Genomic DNA, 15,346 nt, shown 5'->3' with positions numbered 1-15,346 from the left:
CTCAAAAAAAAAAAAAAAGGGGGCCAGCGTGGTGGCGTCATGCCTGTAATCCCAGCACTTTGGGAGGCTGAGGCAGGTGGATGATCTGAGGTTGGGAGTTCAAGACCAGACTGGCCAGCATGATGAAACCCTGTCTCTACTAAAAATAGAAAAATTAGCCGAGCCTGGTGGCAGGTGCCTGTAATCCCAGCTACTCAGGAAGCTGAGGCAGGAGAATGGCTTGAACCCGGGAGGCGGAGGTTGCAGTGAGCTGAGATCGTGCCATTGCACTCCAGGCTGGGCAACAGAGTGAGACTCCATCTCAATGAAAAAAAAAGAGTCGGACATGGGCCAAGTGCAGTTGCTTAGGCCTGTAACTCCAGCACCTTGGGAGGCCCAAGCAGGAGGATCACTTGAGCCCAGAAGTTCATGACCAGCCTGGGCAACATAGTGAGACCCCATCTTTATAAAAACATAAAAATAAAATAAAACATGGAAAAGCATTTGTTGGCATGGGCATAAAACATGTCTGGAGAGAAAGAAGGCTCTGGAAAGAGGGGATGGGCAGGGACCCCGATGATTGAATCAGGGAAAAGAGAAAGCAATGAGCGTGAAAGGGTGTTCACAGGGACCCACGGCAGACTTGAGAATCCTTCAGGGAGACGGGGTGCTGCCTGCGCCCACTGTCACGAAAAACTCAGGGAACACCCCGAAAGTCAGCTAAGGAACGGGGTTTGGGCTGCAGAGGACACAGCCCACTTTTTTTTTTTTTTTTGAGACTTAATTCACTCTGGTTGCCCAGGCTGGAGTGCAATGACGTGATCTCTGCTCACCGCAACCTCCACCTCCCAGGTTCAAGCAATTCTCATGCCTCAGCCTCCCTAGTAGCTGGGATTGCAGGCACCCGCCGCCATGCCCGGCTAATTTTGTATTTTTAGTAGAGACAGGGTCTCACCACGTTGGCCAGGCTGGTCTCGAACTCCTGACCTCGTGATCCACCCGCCTTGGCCTCCCAAAGTACTGGGATTACAGGTGTGAGCCACCACTCCTGGCTATTTTTGTATTTTTAGTAGAGACGGGGTTTCTCCATGTTGGTCACAGGCTGATCTCAAACTCCCAACCTCAGTTGATCTGCCCACCTTGGCCTCCCGAAGTGCTGGGATTACAGGCGTGAGCCACCACCCCCGGCCCCCAGCAGGTATTTATAGCGTGTCCATGGCATTCACAGCTCTGGGATTCTCACATAAATAACCGACTTAGCCCTTGCAAAGCAGAGGAAGTAGCACTGGTCACAGCTGAGGAAACTAAGGCACATCAGCATCAAGCCCCTTGCCCTGGATCCAAAGGCTGTGAATAAATCGGGCTGTAGAGAATAAAGGGGTGACAGTGACTCTCTGGTCAGAGTGGACCGCAGCTTCTTACTGGGCAGGCATGGTGGGAGCTGCATATCTAGATCTGGAAGGACCGCAGGGAGATGTCCCAGGAAGCCTGTGGGTGTGGCTTCCATGTGACGTCAGAGGAAAAGAGCAGAGCAGAGGAGGGGTGGACTGACAGACGGAGGGACGCTGATCAGGCACAGCTCGTGATGGGGTGAGCACCCTGTCAGCAAGGCGTATGCAAGGGCTGTTGGAGCGGGCGGCTGGCTGGACCTCCCAGGATCATATACATGGACCCTCACCCTTACCATGATGCCAGTGAGCAGGCACACACCCTTCCCACAGTAGGTGTGGGGCACCATGTCGCCGTAGCCGATGGAGAGGAAGGTGATGGAAATCAGCCACATGGCCCCCAGGAAGTTGCTGGTCACTTCTTGCTTGTCGTGGTACCTGGGGGAGCCAGAGTGGGAAGAGGGAGGGTTCAGTCTATACCATCCCTTCTGCCTTCATCACACCCCCTGGGGCGGCGCCAGGGCTGGAGGGCCCTGAGTCCACCTCGCTGTGTTGGGGCCATGTCCTGTGGGTACAGGACAGGCGCACCCTCTCCCCTCTACAGCCCTTCCACATTCCCTTTGCCTGCCCCCCAAGCTGCTTCCCTGAATGGGGCAGAGAGGGGCCCAGGTGAGGTTGTATGAACATACAATCCCCCTCCCAACGACAGACACACACAGATAGGGGGACGGGTGACCACAGCACCAGAAGCGGCAGAAGGTGGAGGCAAGGATTCAGGTCAGACACCAGGAAGAACTTCCCCAGCCAGCGAGGCCCCAAGGAGGGAGGAGGACTGGAGGAGGTGGGAGGCTGGAGGATCACCACCTGGGGCTCGAGCGAAGAAGGGACGCCCATATAGGAAGGACATAGACTGGAGGACAGCATGAGTCCCCCAACTCAACCTATGTTGCATCTGGGGATTGGGAAGAGAGGGGCATCGGCTTTGGCGCTGGGGAGATGCCTGGGGCTATATTTGGGACCCAGGGAGACAGGCCCCAAGACTGAAAACTTAGTCCTGGTCACAGCCGGGTTTGGGACTTCGGCCAGAGGGGCTGCAAAGAGGTTCTGCCTGTGGCCATGCCAGGGGGCGGAGGGCTTGGCTCTCTGGGTCTGGGGGTGGCTCTAGGATCTGTTTCCACTCAGCTCTCAGTCCCCAAATCCCCTTGGCCTTTTTCTGGGGACTAGGCCCCCTCTGACCTGGCTTCCAGCTAACCCACTCCTTCCCAGGGCTTAGATCATCTGAGCCCCAAGCCAGCCTCTGGGGGGTTCAAGGTCAGAGGCCAACTGGGGTAGCACTAAGGAAGTGGCCTGGATAGAGCAGGATCTTCAGGGGAGGCCTGTGCCAGGCACAGTGGGTGACACAGCCCAAGGATAGGGCTGGGGTCAGGCTCCAGAGGGAAGGAGATGTAGGCTCCCCAAAGACTGGCATTTGGGGGTCTTCACTCCCGCGGAAGTCGAATGCCACTCCAGGCACCTCCAGTCTGGGCTTCTAGGACGCTTGCTGGGTAAAGGCCCAGGGACTGACCCCATCTTTTTTTTTTTTGAGACAGTATCTCTCTCTGTTGCCCAGGCTGGAGTGTAGTGGCATGATCTTGGCTCACTGCAACCTCCACCTCCCGGGTTCAAGCGATTCTCCTGCTTCAGCCTCCCGAGTAGCTGGGACTACACGCATCCGCCACCATGCCCGGCTAATATACTTTTTTGTATTTTTAGTAGAGACAGGGTTTCACCACGTTAGCCAGGATGGTCTCAATCTGCTGATCTCGTGATCCACCCGCCTCGGCCTCCCAAAGTGCTGGGATTACAGGCATGAGCCACAGCGCCCAGCTGACTGACCCCCATCTTACACCAAAACATATGAGTCCCAAGCTGCCTGACCCCCAGAGGGCAGGAGGGGCGGGGAGGGGGTGCCCTCTAGTCGGTGGGTGGGTGAGCCCCAGATCCAGACAGAGCGATGGTGGGGGGTGCCGCGGGACCACCCAGGAGCAGGGCTGGGGGACATGCGGGAGGCGGGGGTGGGTCCGAGCGAGGCAGGCAAGGGGGCTTCAAGCATTTTGTCGCCAGGCTCAGAATTTAGGATTGGCTGCCTGCCAGCCCTGCCCCGTGCCCCAACCCCCCAGAGCCCTGCAAGGACCCAGCTTGGACCTCAGGGATACCTGATGAGGGGCACCCCATACCCCTGACCCTAGTTCTGACCCCACCCATCAGGGGTGTGGGAGCTGCATGGGGAAACATCAAGGGCCCAAGGAGACCCCTGGAAGCCTTGACAGCCGGAGAAACTGGGCCTTTCATCCCTGAGAGCCAGGCCTCAGGCCCAGGCCGGGCCCGTGGGAGTATGGGGGGTGGGGGCTGGGTGGAGAGATGAGGATAGGGTGCTGAGGGCAAGCAGGGGTCCAGCTAGGGACCCGTCCAGGGCCTCCACCAGCTAGGCACATGGCAGGGAGACCCTTTCCCAGATAAGTCACCCTCACATCCCAGGCCTGGCGGAGCCCCTCCTGCCTCTGAGACTGCCGGGACTCAGGCCTCCGGGCAAGTCCCTTTGCCCCCCAGAGCCTCAATTTCCCTCTCTGTAAATCGGGTTGATGGCCCATCACCTCCTAGGGGTATTCACAACAGACTCCCTCCTGCTTGGAGGTCCCAAAGGCGCAGCCGGTTTTCCTTCACCCCAGACCCATTTATTTGTCTTTTTTTTTTTGACGGGAGTGCAGTGGCGCAATCTCAGCTTACTGCAACCTCCGCGTCCCAGGTTCAAGCGATTCTCCTGCCTCAGCCTCCCGAGTAGCTGAGATCACAGGCACCACCACCGCACCCAGCCCACCCCAGATCCATTTAAGTCTTGGGAGGAAACAACAGAGCTCCCAGGGGTCATCTGCCCAAACACAACATCAGAGCCAAGCCCTTCCTTAATCCCCCACCCTTCGGATACAAGGGCCCCGAGGCTCGGAGAGGACGCCCAGCGGAGTGGCCTGCCCCCGCGATGGGGGGACTTACCACGACCCACCCTGCCGGGCCGTTCTCCCTGCCTCCCTCCCCTTGCGGCAGCTAATCTTAAATTCCTAGCGGGTCAGGGATGGCGGCAGTGGTGGCAGGGGCTGCTCTGCGCACACAGCTCAGCCGAGGGTGGGACTCACATGTTTTCCCTAAAGTCCAGTGAAGCGGGCAGAGGGGAAAATGAAAGCTGGTTAAACGTGGGAGGTGGGAGACAGAGGGGAGAGGGAGGCATCCCTGTGCCTGCTGCCTGCGCCCCCCGGGGGACAGAGATCAGGAGTCAGCCTCCCAGAGATCGGGAGTCAGCCTCCCAGGGAGCTGAGGGGCTGGGAGAAGGAGGCTTGGGAGACTCTGGCAGAGAGGATGAGGGAGAGGGAGCTGGAGTCCCTCCCTGGTTGAAGGCAGCTGGGGACACAGGGCTAGGTCCCCAGGGAGGATGATTACTGAAGCCACAAACTGGAAGACAGGAGGCACCACACGTGTCTTGCAGTCGGGGAGACAGAAGCAATGGCCAGGGTCCGGAGGGGCCCAGGGTCAGTGAAATCACGAATGGGCACGGAGGTCCAGGGAGACGGGGGCTGGGGGATGGGGGGCTCCAGGGGCGGGGGTCGCACCTCTCGCAGACGCGCACGGTCCAGGCTGCGATGATCCAGGAGGAGATGCTGAAGACCAGCAGGACGGTGCCGGGGCAGATGGTCATGAGCGTCTTCATGACGAAGCGCGTGTTGAAGGTGATCTTGTTGAGGGCCCCGATGCTGCGGCTCGAGGCGTCCGTGAAGATTTTGCTGTGCAGTAGCATCACCCGGCCCAGCAGGTAGAGGCGCAGGAACATGGGGATGGACAGCAGCACATCCACGTCGGCCTCGGCCACCGAGGGCGCGTACGTGAAGGCCAGCCGCGCTGTCCACGTGAAGCGGTAGTGGCCAGGCACCGGGTGAATGGCGCACACTGCCAGCTCCAGTGAGATGAGGAACACGCGCTCGCAGGTCATGGCGATGCGCCAGTCATCAGCCCCGTTGTCCACCATGAACAGCTGTGGAGGGCGGGAGGGAGCCAGCCATGGGTGTCAGACACGCGCCGCGCTCCCTGCCCAGCCCCACGTGCCCCCAGAGAGTGACGTCAGCCTGGCCTGAAACCCCACAGGCTCGGATTTTTCTTTCTTTTTTTTTTTTTCTGAGATGGAGTTTTGCTCTTATTGCCCAGGCTGGAGTGCAATGGCACGATCTCTGCTCACTGCAACCTCCGTCTCACGGGTTCAAGCAATTCTCCTGCCTCAGCTTCCCGAGTAGCTGGGATTACAGGTGCCTGCCACCATGCCCGGCTAATTTTTGTATTTTTAGTAGATACCGGGTTTCACCATGTTGGCCAGGCTGGTCTCGAACTCCTGACTTCAAGTGATCCACATGCCTCGGCCTCCCAAAGTGCTGGGATTATAGGTGTGAGCCACTGTGCCTGGCGAGGATTTTTCTTTTCTTTTTCCTTTTTTTGGAGACAAGGTCTTGCTCTGTGCCTGGACTGGAGTGCAGTGGTGCAATCACAGCTCACTGCAATCTTGACCTCCTGGGCTCAAGTGGTCCTGCCGCCTCAGCCTCCTCCTGAGGAGCTGGGATTACAGGCATGTAACACCATGCCTGGCTAATTTTTTAAATTTCCTGTAGAGATGGGGTCTCCTTATTTTGCCCAGGCTGGTCTAAAACTCCTGGCCTCAGGTGTCCTCCTGCCTCAGCCTCCCAGAGTGCTGGAATCACAGGTGTGAGCAACTGCACCAGCTTCAAATTTTTCCAAGAGAAGTCAGAAACGTGACCTCGTATGCAAAACTCTCTAGTTCTCAGCACTGGCCACAATTCGAACGAAATATCAGATGAGTGTTCCCCAAAAAGTTCAACATAGAGTTACTAATGACCCAGCAATCCCACTCCTAGACAGACTCAAGAGAAATTAAAACAAGTGTTTAAGCAAACCCTTGGACAGACACATTCACAACAGCACTATTCACAGCCTCCAAAAGTGGAAACAGAATGGGCGCAGTGGCTCCTGCCTGTAATACCAGTGCTTTGGGAGGCAGGAGGACTGCTTGAGGCCAGGAGTTTGAGACCAGCCTAGGCAACATGGCAAAACCCTGTCTCTACTAAAAATACAAAAAAAAAAAAATTAGCCAGGTGTGGTGGCGGGTGCCTGTAATCTTCAGCCTTGAGAGGCTGACGCACAAGAATCATTTGAACCTGGGAGGCAGAGGTTGCAGTGAGCCAAGATTGCGCCACTGCACTCCAGCCTGGGCAACAGAGTGAGACTCTGTCTCGATAAAAAAAAAAAAAAAGAAAAGAAAAAGAAAATTTATGCAGAGATGGGGACTCGCTCTGTTCCGCAAGCTGGTTTTGAACTCCTAGGCTCCAGCAGTCCTCCCACCTCAGCCTCCCAAAGTGCTGAGATTCCAGGTGTGCGTGCCCAGCCCTTCACTGTACTTTTCTCTTCCTTCTGAACGTGTGCATAACTCCTAAGTATCTTTTTTTCCTTTTTCACGTGTCATTTTAAAAATAAGAAGCAATAAAGTCATTCTAAAATAAGAAAAAGAAAAAAAAGTCACTTCCTTAAAATGTGGCGGCCGCGCGTTCTAGGGGCCTCCTCCGCTCGCACATCGGCTAAGCGTTGACATAAAGGACACCCTGCAGCGCCACTGCTCCCCCGGGCCCTCCATGGGGTACCCTGGCCATGTCCAGGGTCAGTCCTAGGGGAGGTGAGCGGAGCGCCAAGATACATAACATCTGTCAGTTACGGAGCCGGGACCAATCATATTGGAGCTGGAGGCAAAAGGTATCATCAGGAATGCGGCCACGCCCCCTCCCCCAACCCCCGCCCTTTTTTTTGAGACCCGGTCCTGCTCTGGCGGGATCATAGCTTACTGGAGCCTCTAACTTCTCCCCTTTTTTTTTTTTTTTTGAGATGGAGTCTTGCTCCGTTGCCCAGGCTGGGGTGCAGTGGCGCGATCTCGGCTCGCTGCGAGCTCCTACACCCGGGTTCTCGCCATTCTCCTGCCTCAGCCTCCCGAATAGCTGGGACTACAGGCGCCCGCCACCACGCCTGGCTAATGTTTTGTATTTTTAGTACAGACAGGGTTTCACCGTGTTAGCCAGGATGGTCTCGATCTCCTGACCTCGTGATCCACCCGCCTCGGCTTCCCAAAGTGCTGGGATTACAGTCGTGAGCCCGGCCTTTTTTTTTTTTTTTTTTTAAGAGGAGGGGGTCTTGCTATGTTGCCTTCCATACTGCCTCCATTTTGTTTGTTTGTTTGTTTGTTTTGTTTTGTTTTTTGTTTTGAGAGGGAGTCTCATTCTGTCCCCCAGGCTGGTGTGCAGTGGCGTGATCATGGCTCACTGCAGCCTTGACCTCCCTGGGCTCAGGTGATCCTCCCACCTCAACCTCCCAAGTAGCTGGAACTACAGATGTGTACCACCATGCCTGGCCAACTGTTTAAAAAATTTTTGTGTAGAGATGGTGTTTTGCCATGTTGCCCAGGCTGATCTCGAACTCCTGTGCTCGAGTGATCCTCCTGCGTGAGTCACTGTGTCCAGCCTGAATTACAGTAAAAAAAAAAAAAAAAGCCGGGTCTGTGGCTCACACCTATAATCCCAACACTTTAGGAGGCCGAGGCCGGAGGATCACTCTAGCCCAGGAGTTCGAGACCAGCCTGGGCAACATAGGAAAATCCTGTCTTTATATATGTATGATTTTATATATCTGTATATATAAGGTTTTACATTTAGCTGGGCATGGTGGTCTGTGCCTGTGGTCCAGCTACTTGGAAGGCTGAGGCAGAAGGACTCCTTGATCCCAGGAGGTATAAGCTGCAGTGAGCTCTGACTGCACCACTGTACTCCAGCCTGGGCGACAGAACGAGATCCTGTGTTTAAAAAAAAAAAAACAAAAAAAAAAACAGGCTGGGCAGTGGCTCACGCCTGTAATCCCAACACTTTGGAAGGCTGAGGCGGGTGGAACACGAGGTCAGGAGTTCAAGACCAGCCTGGCCAACATGGTGAAACCCCATCTCTACGAAAAATACAAAAATTGGCCAGGTGTGGTGGCAGGTACCTGTAATCCCAGCTACTTGGGAGGCTGAGGCAGGAGAAACACTTGAACCCAGGAGGCAGAGGTTGCGATGAGCTGGGATCGCACCACTGCACTCCAGCCTCCGTGACAGAGCAAGACGCCATCTCAAAAAAAAAAAAAAACAAGTATACATATATGAAATTCACAAACCGTACAATTCTCCCATTTAAAGTGCACAATTCAGTGGCATTTAGTACACCTCTTCTATCTAATTTCAGAACACTTCCATCACCCCAAAAGGGAGCCCTGTCCCCATTAGCAGTCGCTCCTTTCCCAGCCCCCGGCAACCACTAATCTCCTTTCTGTCTCTGCGGATTTGCATCTTCTGAAAATTTCACATAAATGGAAGCATACGATTTCTGGCCTTTTATGTCTGGGTTCTTCTGCTGATCATCGTATTTCTGAGATTCATCCATGTTCAGTATCAGAAATTGTTATAGGTTGATTTGTGTTCTGCTGAAAAAGACACGTTGGCATCTTGACATCTAGTACCTCTGAATGTGCTCTTATATGGAGATAAGGTCTTTATGGAGGTCATCTCGTTAAATGAGGTCATTGTAACGAGGTCGGCTAGTTAAAATGAAGTTAAGCTGGAATCAGGCCAGGCATAGTGGCTCACGCCTGAAATCCCAGCACTTTGGGAAGCTGAAGCGGGAGGATCGCTTCAGCCCAGGAGTTCAAGACCAGCCTGGCCAACACGGTAAGACCCCCTTTCTACAAAAAAAGCAAAAAATTTAAAAATTAGCTGGGCATGGTGTCAAGTGCTTGTAATCCCAGCTACCTGGTGGCTGAGGTGGGAGGACTGTGTAAGCCCAGGATGTCGAGGCTGCAGTGATCTGTGATCAAGCCACTGCATTCCAGTGTGGGTGACAGAGCGAAACTCTGTCTCAAAAAAAAAAAGTGGAATCATCTAATTACAGTGGGCCCTAATCCAATAATGACTGGAGTTCTTCTTTTAAAAAGGGGAAATTTGGACACAGACATTCAAAGGGAGAACATCATGTGATCCTCAAGGCAGAGACTGGAGTGACACATCTCCTAAGCTGAGAACCCCCAAAATTGCCAGCAGCAACCAAAAGCTAGGAGAGAGGCCTGGGACGGATTCTCTCTTATGGCTATCAGAAGGAACCAACCCTACTAACACCTTGATCTCAGACTTCTGTACTCCAGAACTTTCAGACAATACATTTCTGCTGTTTTGCTGTTTCGTTCTTTTGTTAAGGTTGAATAGGCCAGGCATGGTGGCTCACGCTTGTAATCCCAGCACTTTGGGAGGCCGAGGTGGGAGGATCACCTGAGGTCAGGAGTTCGAGACCAGCCTGGCCAATATGGTGAAACCCCATCTGTACTAAAAATACAAAAATTAGCCAGGCGTGGTGGCAGGCACCTGTAATCCCAGCCACTCAGGAGACCGAGGCAGGAGAATCACTTGAACCTGGGAAGCGGAGGTTGCAGTGAGCCAAGATCACGCCACCGCACTCCAGCCTGGGCAACAGAGTGAGACTCCATCTCAAAAAAAAAAAAAAAAAGGTTATGCTGGGCGTGGTGGCTCACGCCTGTAATCCCAGCACCTTGGGAGGCCGAGGCGGGCAGATCACCTGAGGTTGGGAGTTTGAGACCACCCTGACCAACATGGAGAAACCCCGTCTCTACTAAAAATACAAAATTAGCTGGGTGTGGTAGCACATGCCTGTAATCCCAGCTGCTCGGGAGGCTGAGGCAGGAGAATTGCTTGAACCCAGGAGGCATAGGTTGCGGTGAGCTGGAGATCATGCCATTGCACTCCAGCCTGGGCAACAACAGTGAAACTCCGTCTCAAAAAAAAGGTTGAAAAAGGTTGATTAATTGTCCATTGTACAGGTGTACTACATTTTATTTATCCATTCATGCCTGGATGGACATTTGGATGTTGTTTCTGCTTTTTGGCTACTTTGTATTTTTGTTTTTTTGAGATGGAGTCTTGCTCTCTCACCCAGGCTGGAGTGCAATGGTTCGATCTCAGCTCACTGCAACCTCTGCCTCCCAGGTTCAAGTGATTCTCCCGCCTCAGCCTCCCGAGTAGCTGGGATTACGTGCACCCGATATCATGCCTAGCTAATTTTTGTATTTTTGTAGAGACGGAGTTTCACCATGTTGACCAGGCTGGTCTTGAACTCCTGACCTCAAGTGATCCACCCGCCTCGGCCTCCCAAAGTGCTGGGATCACAGGTGTGATTTTTGGCTACTTTGAACAGTGCTGTTATCAACATGCCTGTGCAGCCGGGCATGGTGGCTCATGTCTGTAAAGTCCCAACACTTTGGGAGGGTGAGGTGGGCCGATCACTTGAGCCCACGAGTTTGAGGCCAGCCTGGGCAATATGGCGAGACACCGATAAGACAATACAAAAATTAGCCAGGCGTGGTGGTGCGTAGCTGTATTCCCAGCTACTCAGGAGGCTGTGGCAGGAAAATCTCTTGAACACAAGAGGTCAAAGCTATGACTGCATCACTGCACTCCAGCCTGGGCAACAGAGTGAGACCCTGTCTCAAAAACTAAACAAATAGGCCAGGAGCAGTGGCTGACACCTGTAATCCTAGCACTTTGGGAGGCTGAGATGGGTGGATCACTGGAGGTTAGGAGTTCGAGACCAGCCTGGCCAACATGGTGAAACTCCGTCTCTACTAGAAATACAAAAATTAGTAAGGTGTGGTGCCATGCACCTGTAATCCCAGCTACTCGGGAGGCTGAGGCAGAAGAATCGCTTGAACCCAGGAGGCAGAGGTTGCAGTGAGCCAAGATCGCACCACTGCACTCCAGCCTGGAAACAACTCGTGTGTCCCAGGGTCCCAGCTCATCCCCTCACTTTCTCACTACCTGTTCTTTTTTGTAAATAATCAATGAAAATTAAAACACAGATGTGTGTTTCAAGGAAATCTAGAATGATGGAAACTGTGTGTCTTTATGGAGATCTTTTTTCTATCAGAAGCCAATTATTCATCCTTTTATGTTTTGGGGTCCAAGGTGGGCTGGCGTGGGGGGATCTGGGGTTTGAGGAGAGGAGCTGCTTCCTGCAGCATTCAGCACTGACCTGGATCTCCCGGGCATGGTAGAGGACAACGAGACCCAGCAGGATGGCCGTGGAGAGGCTGATGAGGCATTTGAGTGCGAATGAGTACAGAGACTCCTGGTAAAGAGACAGGACACAGCCGGATGGACGCTGGAGGCAGTGGGCCGGCGGCCCTCCCATCCCCTTACCCTGGCTCCCGGGCATGAGAGTCACCCAAATGGGGCTCTTCCCAGTGGCTTCTCCCACTGTACCCCGAATTTCTGCTAGTTCCCCAGTCCTGGGGCCACTGTGTGTGAAACAGCTTATCAGGGCTGGGCGTGCAGCAGGTGCTGTGTTCAGGAAGCGGTGCTCTCCTGTCCTTATTCCTAGGGACTGGGCTGACAGCAAGATGTGTCCAGTGCTTCACAGTTTATGAGGCCTGGCTTCACTTGGGCACAGCACTTCACAGTTTATAAGGCCTGGCCTCACATGGGGACAGGTCACAGTTTATAAGGCCTGGCCTCACATGGGGACAGCACGTCACACTTTATAAGGCCTGGCTTCACATGGGCACAGCACATCACAGTTCACAAGGCCAGACCTCATCCAGCCTCGGCACTTCACAGTTTATAGGCTGACACAGCCCTGATATCTCTCCATCCTCACACATTCTAGGTGGCATGAGGGAACCCACAGCCAGGCTTGTAACCTGGACGCACTCACTCTCGGAAGGGGAGGAAGCTCTTCTGTTGCTCCCCAGAGCAGGCCTACTCTGGGGAACCCCTGTCCTGGGGGGAAGCCCCCCTCCGCCTTAAGCCAGGGTGCAGCCCCTTGACACCTGGCCAGGGAATGGGCTGGAACCTTCCCTCCCCATGTGCAGCCTCCCTGCTGCCTTCCCGGAGGTGGGTATGCAGAAGGCCAGGGAGCCCTCACCTCCGGGAGCCCCCTAACACTCCCTATCTCCTGGGGGGCCCTGCCACCCCCAACTCCATGTCAAGAAAGCTAGGCGGGCTCAGTGGAACCTCCCTGGAGTGCCTGGGGGAGGACCACGCCTACCTTGGTGTACACCCCCCAGGACAGCTCGGTCTCTGTCACCATGACGACGATGCCAAACATGCCGAAAATGAGGGCATAGTCGCTGAGGCGCTTCCGCTTCTCGAAGAGCGCCCGCCGGTGGCCCAGGCGGTGGCCAACATTTGAGGGTTTCCCCGAGGCCCTCTGCCTGCCGGCCTCATCTTCCTCATCATCCTCGTCATCGTCCTGGTCCTGGGGCTGCCCCCGGGGGCTGCCGGGTGAGGGCCGGGCTGGCTCACTCTTGGCCACTACCACCTGGAGGCCCGGGCTGTGCGGGGGTTGTGGGGGGTGGCCGGCCTCGGGGTCCGGAGGGTCTCGTCCCAGGGCGCCCGGCCCGCTGCCCAGCGGCCGCCCCACGCTGCCATTGTAGCTGTGGCTGTTCATGACTACCTGGGTGCAGGGGTTGGGCTCGCTGCAGGCCGCCCGGGGCCCGGCATGGCTCAGCGGCTGGGCTCCTGCACTGACCTGCAAGGGCACAGATGGACATGGTCACAGCAGGGTCCAGCTTACTGATCAGAAAGGCAAGGACCATCCCGGCCATCCCAGAATGTTCTAAGTTTGGGAGTGGCCCAGAGTGCTGACACGTGGGTTTACCATCTCAGAAACATCCGAGTCAGCCTGAATCCCTCCCCCGCTCAAAGCCCTGCCATGGCTCCCCAGTGCCATCTCATTGAAAAAATCAACTCCAGAGAGCCGGGCACGGTGGTGCAGCTCTGGTAATTGCAGCTACTTAGGAGGCCAAGGCAGAAACTCCACTTGAGGTCAGGAGTTTGAAACTGGCCTGGCCAACATGGTGAAAGCCAGTCTCTACTAAAAATACAAAAATTAGCCAGGCGTAGTGGTGCATGCCTATAGTCCCAGCTACTTGGGAGGCTGAGAGAGAAGAATCGCTTGAACCCAGGAAGCAGAGGCTGTAGTGAGCCAAGATCATGCCCTTGCACTCCAGCCTGGGTGGCAGAGTGCGACTATGTCTCAAAAAAAAAAAAAAAAAAAAGAAGAAAAAGAACAAAGAAACTCCAGAGCTGGGCCCAGTGGTGCACACTTGTAATCACAGCTACTTAGAAGCTGAGACTAGAGGATCACTTGAGCCTGGGAGTTTAAATCCAGCCTGGACAACATAACAAGACCTGATCTCTAAAAAAAAAACAAAAACAAAATAAAACACCAAACTCTTCACTATGGCCAAGGGGCCCTCTGTATCTGGTTCCCACCTATCTCGTCCTTCTTACTCTCCCCAGACCCAATCCCTCCAGACACAATGGTCTCCCAATCACCAGATTCCAACAAGTTCATCCTTCTCAGAGCCCTTGCACAGGCTGTGCCCTCTGCCTGCTGACTTTATGTGTATCCAAGCACCTAGAACAATGCCTAGCAAACAGATGACACTCAGGAAACACTTGCTGAATGCTGGAAGATGAAATCTACCAACGGGCTTGCCTGGGGGGATAGGGTGGCTAACATTATGCTTACAAGGTGGTTTTCATCTGAGCTCATCCTCTTCCAACCTTCAGACTCCTAGATGAGTTAACCTCACCTCACTGTGCCTCGTGCATTTGTAGGCTCCTGCACTGTGGCCTATGGGACATTAGGGACCCTAGCTGTGGCTACAGAGATCCTGAGGCTCCCTCCTGCCCAGGCAGGAGGGGATCCATAATCTCCAAACAGATTCCAGGACTAGTGTGGCAATGCAGGATTTAACTCCAAGATCTGGAATCGATTCTGCAGGGCTTTGTAAGACATAAGACATGCTTGGCTGGGCTCTATGATCTCAGGCCAGCCTGTTTCCCTGCCAGGCTATTTGAAAAGCACCCTGTGTGATTACAGAGCAATGTCCTGTGGTATCATGTGTGACAGCAGGGACCTCAATGACGGTGACACAGTCATCATGCTCACCAAGGCACTGATGAGGCTCTCTGAGTCTCTGGATCCAACTTGTCAGATTCTCCCCTGCCCTGCCCAGCCCAGTATCTCAGACCCTCAAATGCACCCCTTGCCTGCTCTGTAGCCTAGGCTGGAGTGCAGTGGGGCAATCCTAGCTCACTGCAGCCTCAGACTCCTGGGCTCAAGCGATCCTCCCACCTCAGCCTCCGAAGTAGCCAGGACTACAGGTATGCACCACCACCCCCAGCTAATGATTTATTTTTCCAATATCAGATGAGATCAGGAGTGTTCGGGGTGGTATGGCCATAGATGATTTATTTTTATTTCTAGTAGAGATCAGGCCTTGCTACATTGCCCAGGCTGCTCTGGAACTCCTGGGCTCCAGTGATCCTCCCTCCTCGTCCTCCCAAAGTGTTGGGATTATAGGCATGAGCCACTGAGCCCGGTCCCAGGCTCCATTCTTTATGTAAATGTTCTCCTGAATCCTAATACTGCCAAGAAGTGGGTCCTGGGATTTGGCCAGTTTTACAGATGGGGAAACTGTGGCATGATGTTGTGAAAGAACCTGCCTGGGCCGGGCGGGGTGCCTCACGCCTGGAATCCCAGCACTTTGGGAGGCCAAAGTGGGCAGATCATCTGAGGTCAGGAGTTCGAGACCAGCCTGACCAACATGGTGAAACCCCGTCTCTACTAAAAAGACAAAAAATTAGCCGGGCGTGGTGGCCCATGCCTGTAATCCCAGCTACTCAGGAGGTTGAGACAGGAGAATCGCTTGAACCCGGGAGGCGGAGGTTGCAGTGAGCCGAGATCATGCCGTTGCACTCCAGCCTGGGCAACAAGATCAAAACTCCGTCTCAAAAAAAAAAA

The 15,346-nt window shown here is 54.3% G+C and overlaps 1 protein-coding gene across 7 annotated transcripts in view; it reads right to left on the bottom strand.

Annotated features, from left to right (window-relative positions):
• KCNN1 (potassium calcium-activated channel subfamily N member 1) overlaps positions 1-15,346 on the bottom strand; it is a 49,137-nt gene that overhangs the window by 13,546 nt on the left and 20,245 nt on the right. For all 7 annotated transcript variants that reach the window (XR_008516190.1, XM_054538750.2, XM_024237857.3 and 4 more), the window contains 4 exons: positions 12,581-13,063; positions 11,567-11,662; positions 5,009-5,427; positions 1,664-1,805 (listed from right to left, as the gene is read on the bottom strand). Coding sequence is in view for 6 of the 7 variants with exons in the window: in XM_054538750.2 (XP_054394725.1) it covers positions 1,664-1,805; positions 5,009-5,427; positions 11,567-11,662; positions 12,581-13,063 (1,140 nt within the window). In the remaining variant the exon portion in view is untranslated. The remainder of the gene's footprint in view (positions 1-1,663; positions 1,806-5,008; positions 5,428-11,566; positions 11,663-12,580; positions 13,064-15,346) is intronic.

The sequence above is a fragment of the Pongo abelii genome, chromosome 20 (genome assembly GCF_028885655.2).
Source record: "Pongo abelii isolate AG06213 chromosome 20, NHGRI_mPonAbe1-v2.0_pri, whole genome shotgun sequence".
NCBI lineage: Eukaryota > Metazoa > Chordata > Mammalia > Primates > Hominidae > Pongo > Pongo abelii.
Note: the sequence above shows the minus strand (reverse complement) of the source record. Positions and strands in the feature narration are given on the sequence as shown.